The sequence below is a fragment of the Trachurus japonicus genome, chromosome 19 (genome assembly GCF_045865225.1).
Source record: "Trachurus japonicus isolate A0001 chromosome 19, Traja_1.0".
NCBI classification, from domain to species: Eukaryota; Metazoa; Chordata; class Actinopteri; order Carangiformes; family Carangidae; genus Trachurus; species Trachurus japonicus.
In genome coordinates this window covers 9,089,912-9,102,126 of record NC_140925.1, presented here as the reverse complement: position 1 = coordinate 9,102,126, position 12,215 = coordinate 9,089,912, and the positions used below count along the sequence as shown (strand labels likewise).

At 43.6% G+C, this 12,215-nt stretch overlaps 1 protein-coding gene across 1 annotated transcript; it reads right to left on the bottom strand.

Moving 5' to 3' along the window:
• Positions 1 to 9,647: 9,647 nt before the first annotated feature.
• foxi1 (forkhead box i1) lies at positions 9,648 to 11,672 on the bottom strand. Its single transcript, XM_085761680.1, has 2 exons — positions 10,980 to 11,672; positions 9,648 to 10,729 (listed from the first exon to the last, which is right to left on the bottom strand). The coding sequence occupies exons 1-2, from the start codon at positions 11,575 to 11,577 to the stop codon at positions 10,176 to 10,178; spliced, it is 1,152 nt and encodes a 383-aa protein (XP_085617806.1). The 5' UTR covers positions 11,578 to 11,672; the 3' UTR covers positions 9,648 to 10,175.
• Between the last annotated feature and the right edge of the window lie 543 nt (positions 11,673 to 12,215).

Below are 12,215 nucleotides of genomic sequence, written 5' to 3'. Positions count from 1 at the left end.
AACTGACAAAACAGACAACTTATATTAGATTGGATGGGATATTTTTAAATCTAATTTCCTACATTTTATGATTAATTTCTCATATATTTGAAAGGACCATTTATAGTTCATAAAAATACATCATGTAATATTTTTTGTGGGCTAGAGTCAAAGTCTGAACTTGAGAGACTTGTATCTCATTGTCCCACTGACTGTCAGTGTTGCCCTACTTGGCTACACATATTCCAAAACAATCCTCGATGACATTGATAATACGAGGGAACTCACTGTTTTCATGAAGCCGGCAACAGTTCTCGTTGTTTTTGGTCACACAATCTAAATCTCTCTTCAGTATCAAGAAGTAAAAAGCTCTAGGACTTGGTAGAAAAACTATTTTGAACATCTAGTAGAGTACAGCAAAGGTGACCATCGGGCAGACAGGTGATCACTATTTAAAATCCATCCCACATGTAGGATGGATCATCGCTGTTGACTGTAAATAAGATTGAGACCTGACCTGCAGGTGTGCTTCCCTCCAACTGTTGCTGAGGAAAAGTGAGACACGGAGAACCTGAAAGACAAAAAAAGGACAGTTTTCATCTTCACCTGAGAAGCAGATTGGCCGGTGTAAAACATCAGCTAATGAACATTTTGTGAAGCCAGTGCCAACACTTCCATTTATCCCCCGAGAGTCCTCTCATCCACTTAGATGAGGAATTTATTTCCTCATTACACAGCCTTTCACCTCAGAATCACTGAGTAGATTGGGCTTTGTTGAGAAATGTTGGGTTATATGATCTAGACTTTGTCAGAGTCCAGATCATATGACACATATAAGGATGCATTGTCTGGGAGAGCAGGCTTTCTTTTGTACTGAACAAACGCTTGACAGCTTCCCCGGCTCTGGCATGAGCTTGGCTTTTAATCAGAAACAACACTTGATCGGTCCCTTTACGCCAAGAGCCGGAGCACCAGCACACTGACACCATTATCTCTGAAACCTCTTACATCAAACACCATATCACCACTTTCTGTTTCTTGTCTGTGAATATTTGATTGATTTATTCCAAACTCTGTAAACAACCAAACTGATTTATCATCACAGCTTAAATCTGGGACACACACACACATGGCACTTTCACGCGTCTGCAGTTAAAAGCACATTTGGTTATTGCAACCATTACGTCCATGAGTAGCATGATTCATCTGAGGATGGTTTTCAAACGGTGGCTTGTCTCTGAGGTCTGATTGTGCGCTATAGCAGGTGGCTCTTTTCATTAAACCTAAATGCCTGATGATTGTGCTCTTCATTAAAGGCTGTCCAGTAATATGGGCCTGAGATGATTGCCCAAGCGGCGGTTAAATATAGTGGTTGAACAAGGCCTCTGCCACTGTGTAATGAGAAAAGTCAATAGAGACGGGGCTATTACTCTGTCAGCGCTCGTACCATTACACACCATTAAAAACAGCACAACTCTCTGATTCATCCTCATTATATTTATTGGAAAGATGGTTTGATCTAATTGTGGAAGCTGTCCAACCCCTGCAAGGCTCAACATGTGTCATCATTTCGTATACCACTCTGTAGGCTCAACCCTTTTTTGAATAATAAAAACTGAGGGGCTGATACTTTCTGAATGTTTGATATAGAGACACTAGCGATTAGGATCTTTTTGTAAGTAAATAAACTCATAGTGGATGATGTAACATAAAGTATCTCTTCTGTTCATTCATTGAGACAAGAGCAACAAGCTGTAAACTCAGTCATTAGTGTTTGACCCATACAAGCTCTCAGTGTTGACATGTACGCAGAGGGCAGTGTGCCTGGCTTATTTAACAGAATGGAAATTAACCATTTGTCACTCCTCCCCTCTTCATCAAACTCCCTCTACAGTACCCTGGGTCCAGATTTGACACCGTTGGACGCTGAGTGTGAAACCTGCCGTCTCCGAGGGACAGGTACGAGACAACGAGGGAGAGATTTACATGATGCAACCACAGATTCACAGACAGTCCTGAGGTCTGTCTGCTCATTTGTGAAGGTCATTAATGTCTAATCATATTGAAATGTCCCTTAAAGGGGGCTTCTGAGCTGCCCACTGACCACTATGCAGATGAAGGTCAGGGGGGTTTGCCCTCCAGGACTTGTCCCAAGGCGGCTCTCCTCTGCTGGTCTCAATCCCCCGTGGGCCTGTGGACATGTCACGGCCCATCACCCTGCAGACAGACAAGTCCCTGACTGGGGTCGTCCGCTAGACTGGCAGACTAGCTTGATAGCTGCAGACCCCCCCTCCCTCCCTCCTACACCCCTCTCTCTCTATTGTGATTTAACTGCTGGTCACAAGCCCCATTAGCATAATGATAAGAGATAGCGACACCTCCCTTTGAATTCTATCAGGTAGCCTGAAAGCTCAGTGTAATGAAAGGGATAATTATGCAACTTATATCGGGAGGGGCACTGACAGTAGCACAAAGCTATCTGGTCGAGGCCTGACCCCCCCAATTAAGACGGAGTCCCATCAGTCTTGATGCCCCTGTCAGTGAGTTGTTCCCTGGCAGTTTAAGGTAAATAGAAAAGTGTGTCTCCCCACAATTCATTTAACGGCCCATTAAAGCTCATGGAGTAGATGAATATGGAGCGAAAGAAAAACTTAAAGAAAACATGTAAAGACTTATATTGTTAGAGGGAAGATAAAACTATTTGTTAAAGTATGGAAACCTTTTTTGGAATTTTTGGAGGATGACAATGTAACAATAACTTTTCTTTTGTTTTGTTGTTTAGTACACTTATACATGATTTGCTATTGGCTTTGGTCATTGTTATTTGTATGTTTTTATATGTAAAAACTTAATAAAATGTTGTTAAAAAAACTTAAAGAAAACATGACTTGTCCTCCTCAGGCCTTTATTCAGAAGCAGTTCGCCACTGTCTTGTCTTGTTGTAGTGACAAGGGTTTAAAAAGCTGCTCCACGCTGAGAACAGTAGGGGTTAAAAAAAACAAGGATCTTCACAGACACAGCCTGAAAGGGACACTGTAATATACAACCAGACTCCATATTGGATTTTCATATATTATTTTACTAAACTGACATCAGGATTTCATCACTGGTGAAGCCCTGTCTCTCCCACGCAAGAGCTTTTAATAGGTCACATCCTTAATAAGATAGACACTATGAGTCTTGACTCCATCCAGTTAACAAAGCATGCAGCTTGTTTTATACAGTGAACCAGTGATACACAGTAATCAGAGCACCATCTCCATTTCTAAATACAGTCCTGCCTTCTCGGTTTAAATGATGCCTTTGTGTGTCTCAGAATATCTGAGACTTGTAAAAACGTATTTTCCCTCACGGTGAATAAAAAAAAAGGCCTCTTTGCCAAGTGGGGGCATGTCAACACACTTCTGTGGATGAGCGGTGCTGTCAGCATCAGGGTGGAATGGATGCACACACACACACACACACGCACATGAAAACATGCATGGGTGCACGTGTGTGTGCGCATCCTGGATTATATCACAGGGCTGGAATGCCATCACATGACGAAGGGGAACGGGCTGCGTTAAATGAGTTAGAGCGACACAGCGGTTGCTTGTTTTCATCACGAAAACACGGCGCAAGGTTCCAGCAGCAGAGCGGACTGAGCTGGGAGCAGAGAGCCCCCACAGCAGCAGCAGCAGCAGCAGCAGCAGCAGCAGCAGCAGCAGCAGCAGCAGCAGCAGCAGCAGCAGCAGCAGCAGCAGCAGCAGCAGCAGCAGCAGCACTGAGCCTGGAAGCCTGTTTCCCCAGACAGGGTGCATGTCTTGTGTTTATGGTTGACACACAAGCTGTTTGGGGTTGATAGACTCCAATACCAGAGTCAACACAAAGCACTTGCTGCGCGCTGATGTTTGTTTGAACACTTGTCTGGCAAATAAGCATCTCCTTTCTATTTCCTGGACTGCTGCTGCTGCTGCTGCTGCACAAGCTGGACTGATTTCCATGTATGTGGTCGTGTCTCTATTTCTAAAACAGCCCCAGAGTCCCACAAAGAGATTCATCTAAAAAAAAGATATTCAATAAAGTATAACAATGCCTAGCCTGTATTTTTATACCATGACGAAAATTGCAGCAGATTAACTATTCCCTGCAATAAAAGCATAACAGCCATGTATGGTAATAATATTAATAACTGATTGAGGTATAATTACATGCTTAAGGGGGTGATCAGCTTATCATAGTATTACATCTTCTTGATTAAAGCAGTTTAAAAGTGCTACCATTCTTTCCCTCCTCTTCAAGATGATAGCCGCTGCCTCAGAGGTGAGCCAGGGCCTTGAAGTGCAGACTGGGATTAGTGGCGAACACAAAAGGAGTGTTTGGGAGGGGGGCATGCCTGTCCCTTTTGAAAGGCTATCATTTAGAGCCTTCAGCCATAGATCATCTGCGGCTTACATGGGGGAAAACTTGGGTAAATGTTGATCAGGCCCATTATTTGACTCTCGGTGAGGGGTGCGTTTGATGGTTTAGGCCAGGGAGGACTCTAGAGGTCTCTGAGCCTCAGTCTGTCTCCCCTCTCCTGTCTCTATATTGGTATGCATCCCTCATAATAGAGGCAAGAGGTAGGGGGTCTCATTAGGGGCCGGGGAGTGTTGTTTTGGTAAGAGGGGAGGGGGGCAGTCAATGAATTCCTGGGGGCAGATGCACCATCACGTAGGACTGAAGCTGCATAATGTATCATGGGAGCAGGTGAAATAACATAAACAACACATAAAGGCCAATTTGCAACTACAACCTCTGTGCTGCAAAACAAGCGTGCATCAGGATCTGTGTCAAGAGTCCAGGTCCAGGTGGACTGCGTCTTTGACAACAGGAACCTCATGTGATGTAATGCTCACACTGAGAGATAGCTTCCTTCAGAAGTGCTGGCAACGACTGACAAGCCGTGCAGAGGTAGCTATTTTAAGGATACCCCGAGTACTGAATGATCTCTCTACTTCCCGTCTCGCCACTAAAAAGTCCAGGCTGCGGCGGGTAAAATGGATTCCCTCTGGGTAGCAACTTCCTCTGTCATCTGTCACCGCTTCCTGTCTGTGAAGAGCAGGTAATGACAGCACGCAGGTGTTGCTAGCCGGGTGGTATCACGGCAAGCCTTCAGCAAAACAAGGCATGCTTTTCATCCCCAATAATGATGTGTTTAGTTGCTTTTATTTTAAAATTCACGAGGATTTTTCATTTTATTTAAATGTCTCACTCTCAAACTTATTCACACACTGCAGTCATCACCAATAGTGAGTTTTAAGCATGCACCATTAGGTCAAATGCACTATTATCATGTGAAAGAGTTAAAGTGGTCCCTGAACCGAGCTAAAATGATTACTTATTGGCCGTTACTCAGATATTTGTTCTGCTGCACTGCACATAGAAATTGATGTTCCATGAACCCTGGATATTGTTCTCATAAGGTCATGGTTTGGAATTTCATAGGTGATGAATGGCCGCAGATTTACCGAGGTTTTTATGAGTAAGGCTTCCACTGTATTGACTTTATCAAAGAATATTATTAGAAAGAAAAAATCCATAGTGATAATAAAATCTGGTAAAAGGTTTTCATAACTGAGTTTTTTCTTTAAATATCTGCTTTGTTTTTGTTTCACACAGCCTTGGCTTCAAGTGAGTCAGAATGACCCATAACTTGTTAGAAACATCAGCCTGGCTGATGTGAACTTTCTTTCCCGGCTTCTCAGCAGTGAGTAAAAACCACTGCCATGGTTTGTTATGACAAAGGTCACGGATAACGGATGATCTGCCTACAGTTCCCTAATGTGAGAACAAAGACTTTGTCAAAATATATTCCAGCAATAGAGTGAGCGGGGGATAAGTTACATTGTTTTGGGGATAGGTTTTCCAGACAGAGCGATGTGAAGACAGGCCCTGGCTGTGGATTTACTGGGACTCGTTCTAGTCCGTTAATCCTTGTATCTCTTTGACTCTTTCCACAGGTTCCTCTGCTGGCAAGCCCCATGGCCTCTGAAGTGGCTGCGCTTCCTGTGCTCACCAGTCATTTTTTTAAGTCTCCAAGCCAATCTGTTTTCAGAGATAATCAAGCTAAAGAAAATGATGTATACAACAACAACAAAAAAAACAAATTGCATAGTGGCACACTTGAGTATCCAATGGTCTTGTTTTACCATTCAGAAGTTAGCATAGCAGACATCATTTTCCCACACTTGAGTTTTTGCCTCAATAAAACAGACATGAGATAAAGAATGAAGAAAAACAAAGTGCAGAGTATGACATGTGTCTGCACATTTTTCACTCGCTCTCAACAGCCAGGCAGTTTGCACTGAGCCGCCTCTCATTCTGTATAAAATCATCCATATGGCTGCTCATCCGGATCGAGGATCCCATGCCGTTACCGGCCCATACGTTAGGCTTTTTATGGGCCTCGGAGGGGGAATGATGAAACCGAATCAGGTCATGCCAATTGATAGACATTCGCCTCAGCTATCGTTTGCACACACCATCCTTTTAAAGTGCAGCGAAGGGAGGTGCCACCCCCCTCCTCATGTCCTCATCGTGGCTTCCCCAGAAGCTGTCATCATATTGTTCTCTTAAATATTTAACTTCCTCAAGAGATTGAGCTGTAATATAAGAAATTATCCCTATAATGCCCGCTGACTGCTACAAACAGATGTGAAATTTCAGGGTAGACCCAGACTGTAATCAGCCCCCCTATGGCCAAGCTATCATGTTCTTCACTGGGGTCAGACACACAGTCTCCCTTTTGATATTACCCCTCAGATTTGTCTGTAAGGTAGTGTTATATGGGCTGTGGAGAATTATTAGGCTCTGGACATATCTTTTTGTTTGAAATCCTGAATTCTGTGCAAACCAACATATTGCCATACAGTCACTTATACATCTCTAGGTCATCAGGAATAAGTCTACAAGGCATGACACAGCAAATGCCTCCGCTGCTCATTCTGAAAGCAGGGTAGTGGGAGGTGAGGGACGATTGTAAGTCTTATTGCAGTTGCTTATTTATCAGTAGAGGTCTTGCTTAACAGCTAATGGGAGTTCAGTTTCTCACTTTGCCGAGTGCAACGCAATAAACTCCATCCAGCAGTGATACATCACTCCAGCTCATGTCAGTCACTGACTTACATCGACAAGCCTCCAGGTCTCAAACTGCTGACTGCAACTTCTTCATACCTTTCTGGTTGCTCTATCTGTGCTGTCTTCAATGCAAAGTAAACCTAAATCTAAAAAGAGCAACATCTGTCTTTGTGCAGTTGTTTATTCTCTCAGAGCAGTCAGGTTTGTTCTCTTGTTATAATTCACTTCGGATGAAGGAAGTACCCATCCCTGCTGCTCTCCATAGTTGGCACTGGATGACTTGTTGGTATCTTCTCCCATAAAGAGAAAGAGGATTAAAATAATCCAGTTCTGAAACACCGGCTCCTTCAATTATGAGCCAACCTCGCCTTTGGAGGGATGACCCTTTGAGACTGAAACCCATCATTATGGGTTTAGCCCACTAGGTATGTATGGGGACCGGGGCCACCCTTATACTGAGGTATTCTGCTGGGCTCGGGCCTTTAGCCCTCAAGGCAGGGGCCCTCAAGCAGGTAGCGCAGAGACATGGTGGCCTGACTGATATTCATGTGGACTAGGTAAATGTGCCCTTCAGGCACAGCAGGCACTGGAGCGTTACATTTCTGAGAACATGGAGGGGAAACTTGGAAGCAGTGAGATGTACTGGATGTGTTTGCTTGCATGCAGGCTTCAGTTACAAGTTGCAAACAAAGGATTTCTATGAAGCATCAATAACCACAGTGAAAAAGATATAAACAAGTCGTAAATCTATCTAGACATTAAAATAAAAAAATATTTGTGGAAAAAAAATCATCCAAGGTGGGCCATTTCACAATAACATAATTGATACATTACAATTATTAATGCATTAATGTGTTGCAGCTAGTAAAGGTGAATTTTAGTATACAGCAGAAGTTTATTATAATAAATCATAATCTATAAGTTAATCAAGTTAATTATATATCAGATCCTGCAAAGTAACAAGTGAGTAAAGCTATAAATAAATGTAATGGAGTGGAAAAAAAATACAACTTATACTACACAGTAAATTAACCAAGTTCCTTCAACAACTGCATGATGTAAGTTCTTTTTTTTCTTTTTCTTTATAAAATACTGAACTAATGTGTCCTGACAATTCCACACTGAATGACAAAGTTACGGACTGAGGTTGTATAGAAATGACAGTAATAAGACATAAAAGGCCACTGAATGTGCTTTCTCCTCTATTCACTGGACGTGATGAGGATTTCAACAGAAAACTTGTTACTGTGAGAACCTGCTCCTGTATGACAAAAATCCTCTTTGTCTGATCCGTGGCCCTGCTCCACAGATAATAGAGCGAAATGTGGCCTGAGGGAGATAATTTGTTCCCAGATCTTCAGATCGCAATATTTTCATTTGAGCCCAGGAGGGGATCTCTTGAATTGCCAGCTTCCATTGTGTTCCAACAAGGGGCACGAATGTCTTGTCAATTAATTTTTCTTTTATTCCAGACCATAGAGCGCCTGAGTGAATTCAATTATCAACCAATTAAGAGGTGTTTCCTTCTATTTACAGGCTTTGATTCCGTGCGTATCCTTATTATTTGAAAATAAGACAGGAGCCGGGCGTTAAATCACTTGAACATTAAAATTTTCTCCCCAATAGCATGCTCTCTGTTGTGTCCCATGGGTCGCAAACCACAACAGAGGCACACTACATGCCGCTGAACTCTCTCAACAATTGTTCCGCAGATGCTCTTCCACAGTCTTTCCCAATACAGGGAAGAAAAAAAAAAGAGAAAAAACAAATCCCATTAGCGGGATTCACACTGACACACACGGAACAGCCAGCGTTTTGCGTGACAAGACTTTGGGAATAGATGGAGACAGGTGGAATATTCTGCAAACAGGTTAACATCAAACAGGGCGCAATCTGAGTCCAAATCCAGCCCCAGACAAAAAGCTGAACTCCTGAACCTCGTGGAAATAAGTTAAAGGTCTGATTGCTTGTTGAAATGGGGCTATTGGAAGTGACAAGCGGAAAATGTCTCTGTCTTACACACTTTACTGCTTACAGCCACTTGACTTCAGATTTCCTGACAGGTTCTAAGGCATTTCTTTTGGGTTTGTTTCCCACTTTCTTGCGATACCAAAACGTTTGAGAACTTAATCAGAAAATGTGTAAGGCCCTTTTTTTTTTTAACTGGCCTGACAGGGGCTGTGAAGAGAGACCGAAAACAGTGGGGTCTCCAAAATATTTTAGACGGCTGATTTAACTTGAAAATCTAGAGAGAAAAGGGGGGTTTAGAAGAGCCCTTTGTGTTTTCTCAATCCAAAAGTGTACAGCTGGAAACAATGCCCTGTTCAAGTGGTTTTAAAAGTATCACACAGCAGAATGCAGCTGAGGAAACTACTGAGTGTTTGAGTAAGTCTCAATGGGAATATCATATAAAACTGCAAAAATTAAGAAAAGACCTGACATACCAAGAGCCAAGTGGGTGATGAATAAAGTTTTTAAGTTATGATTTAAAGTCTAAAGGGATAGCTCCCTGATTTGTAGCATTCAAAACATAACACTTCAATTTGAAAATGACACATAAGTCTGAAAGATTGGAGTTAAAATAAATGACTTTTATTCAAACATCAACATGAGTTTAAATAAAACACAAAACACAATTCAGTCTAAAATACAAGTCACGTTTCTCTTATGAAAATAATTTCTGTACACATTCGTCGTCTTCTTCGTTTTAAGACAGAGTTGGCCCAACTGAGCAGCTAGGACAGGTATGAAGAATAATTCAGTCCATCAGTTTAAGCACAGCCTATACGCCTCCAAGGGAAAATGTGTGAGTTTCTACAAAAATAAAATGTTTGTTGCACAAGTACGAACAAACCAGTGGATGTGTGGCGGTTTATATTGCTTTTCTAATACACTGGCAAGTGTTTTAACCAGTTTAGAGAGTTTATTGTGAGAAACACCTGTTGAATCCCAGTGATGGTTTTACAATGAAGCCTACCAAACCAGTAGATGAGTAATAAGTGATAACAGCAGGCTACATAAGAAACGTAAAGGCTAACAATTAGTGATAAATTAATCTTTTTTCAGGAAGCAGCCCAGCTCTGACACAGCCACACAGTCTACACTTCTGTTCCTTCCCGGCTGTATATGAGGTTATTAACACTAAAATGATTGGAGAGGCTCTGTACTGATGAGTAATAGTTGATTCTGTTGTTGTCAGAGTTCAGAGGAGAGATTAACGTGGGCGAGTAGGAGCCCAGTCCAGACATGCCCTCTCTGGTCTGAGACAATCCCCCGAGGTGTCCGGAGCCGTAGTCCCGCTCCGCGCCCCGGGACCCCTCGCTGCCGCCGCCGCCGCCACTGCCGCCGCCGCTGCCCGCCAGCAGCGAGTTGACGCTGGACACGAAGCTGCTGAAACACGGGCTGTGCTCCGCGGAGGGAGACGGCGACGACTTGGGCTCCGTGGAGGCCGGGGATCCGTGCAGGCTGGGCGGCGAGGAGCTCAACAGGCTGGCGGTGTCGGAGAGCTTGTGTGGGCCGTCCTCGGACTTGACGGGGAGAGGGGAGCTGTCAGCCCCGCTCAGGTCAGCTCTCCTTTTTCTCTTCCGCCTGAAGTTGCCGTTGTCGAACATCTTCTCACAGTTGGGATCCAGCGTCCAGTAGTTTCCTTTACCTGGACGAGAGAGAAAGCGAAGAGTTAGATATATGAGTGACAGCAACGGTTTTTTTTTTTAATTTTAAATCTTTTTAGATGTATTTTTTTTCATTCTGAAATCTAAACTCCCGTTTGAAGTAGTTGTAAACAAATTATCACCTGCACTGACGAGATTTCAGATTTCATTTAAAAGTTTTATCGCGATAGTAGCAGAGTCAACAAAGCAACATCTTAACACAATTTTGGCAAAAATAATCCAAAGACTCACCGGGGTCATCCTCGTCGCGTGCCACTTTTTTGAAACAGTCGTTGAGTGATAAATTGTGGCGGATTGAATTCTGCCATCCAGCTTTGCTCTTCTTGTAGAAAGGAAAGTTGTCGGCCACATACTGATAGATCTGACTCAGAGTCAACTTTTTGTCTTGGGCGTTCTGGATGGCCATCGCTATCAGCGCCGAGTACGAGTAAGGTGGTCTGACCATCTTGAAGAGTTCCTGCTGGCTGGATATGGACAGCCAGCCCAGGTCTGCTCCGCCAAACCCGGTGGGCGGCGGCAAGAACTGCCTCTGGTTCGAGCCGTATCCAGACTGAATGTAGGACGTGCCGTTGTTCCCGGGGAGGTAGGGAGAGGAGTTGATCCCGGGTCCGTTCAGCCACAAGTACGGGTTCGCGGACGGGGTGGTGTACTCTCCGAGGCCGTAGCTGGAGGGGTGTGTGGGCGGCCTCTGAGGGTGATGGTGGTGGAGGTTCTGCTGGTACACACCGTAGTTGTCGCAGTACACGGCCATGTCCAGGAGCTCCTGAGCGCTGTGGTGCTGAATAGGGCTGGTCTGCTGGTTGGATGGTTGGTGTCCAAAAGCGTTCATAATCCGCCCTAACGAGATTCCCCAAATCTAATTTCGTCTGTGAGCGTCTCCCTCAGGACTGAGCTCATCCTCGGAGGGAGGAGTATTTATGCGCGGCGCCCCGGAGCCTCCGCAGGTAGCCCATTGAAGAAAAGTTTTGGGGAGGGTCACACCTCTCTTTTCTGTCCGGCAACAGCCCATTCGGATTGGCCCAACCTCCCGATCAATGAGCATCGATACTGATCCTATCTGCAATGCTGAGCTCTACGTTACTTATCAGAAAGTTTCCCACAGAGACACATTGGTTTAAATCTATGTCATTATACCCGTGCGTAATTACGCACCGGTGTTTATTATTACCAGGGTAAAGATTTTATATTCACGAGCGAAAAGGGGCAATATTTATAAGTGGAGCATGTTTTTTTTATTTTTTTTATTTGATTAACTTTTGGATGCCACTTTTGAATATTGGTCTTGGTGGCGTGTTGTTTCCAAATATATTTCGGTATCTTTCTTGGTATTTCTATGATATTCATCTTTTGCTTAATCTTTGTAAAACGCAGGGATCGAAACTACAAGGTCTAACTTTGAGCGGTTACAAGTATTTACAAGCATGAACAAATCTTTTTTTTTTCTCCATGCAAGCTTAACCATCTGTC

Coding starts and splice junctions, on each gene's coding strand:
- foxi1 (XM_085761680.1), bottom strand. CDS start 11,577: ATGAACGCTTTTGGACACCAACCATCCAACCAGCAGACCAGCCCTATT. Junction 10,730..10,979: donor ACGCGACGAGGATGACCCCG/GTGAGTCTTTGG, acceptor TCTCTCGTCCAG/GTAAAGGAAACTACTGGACG.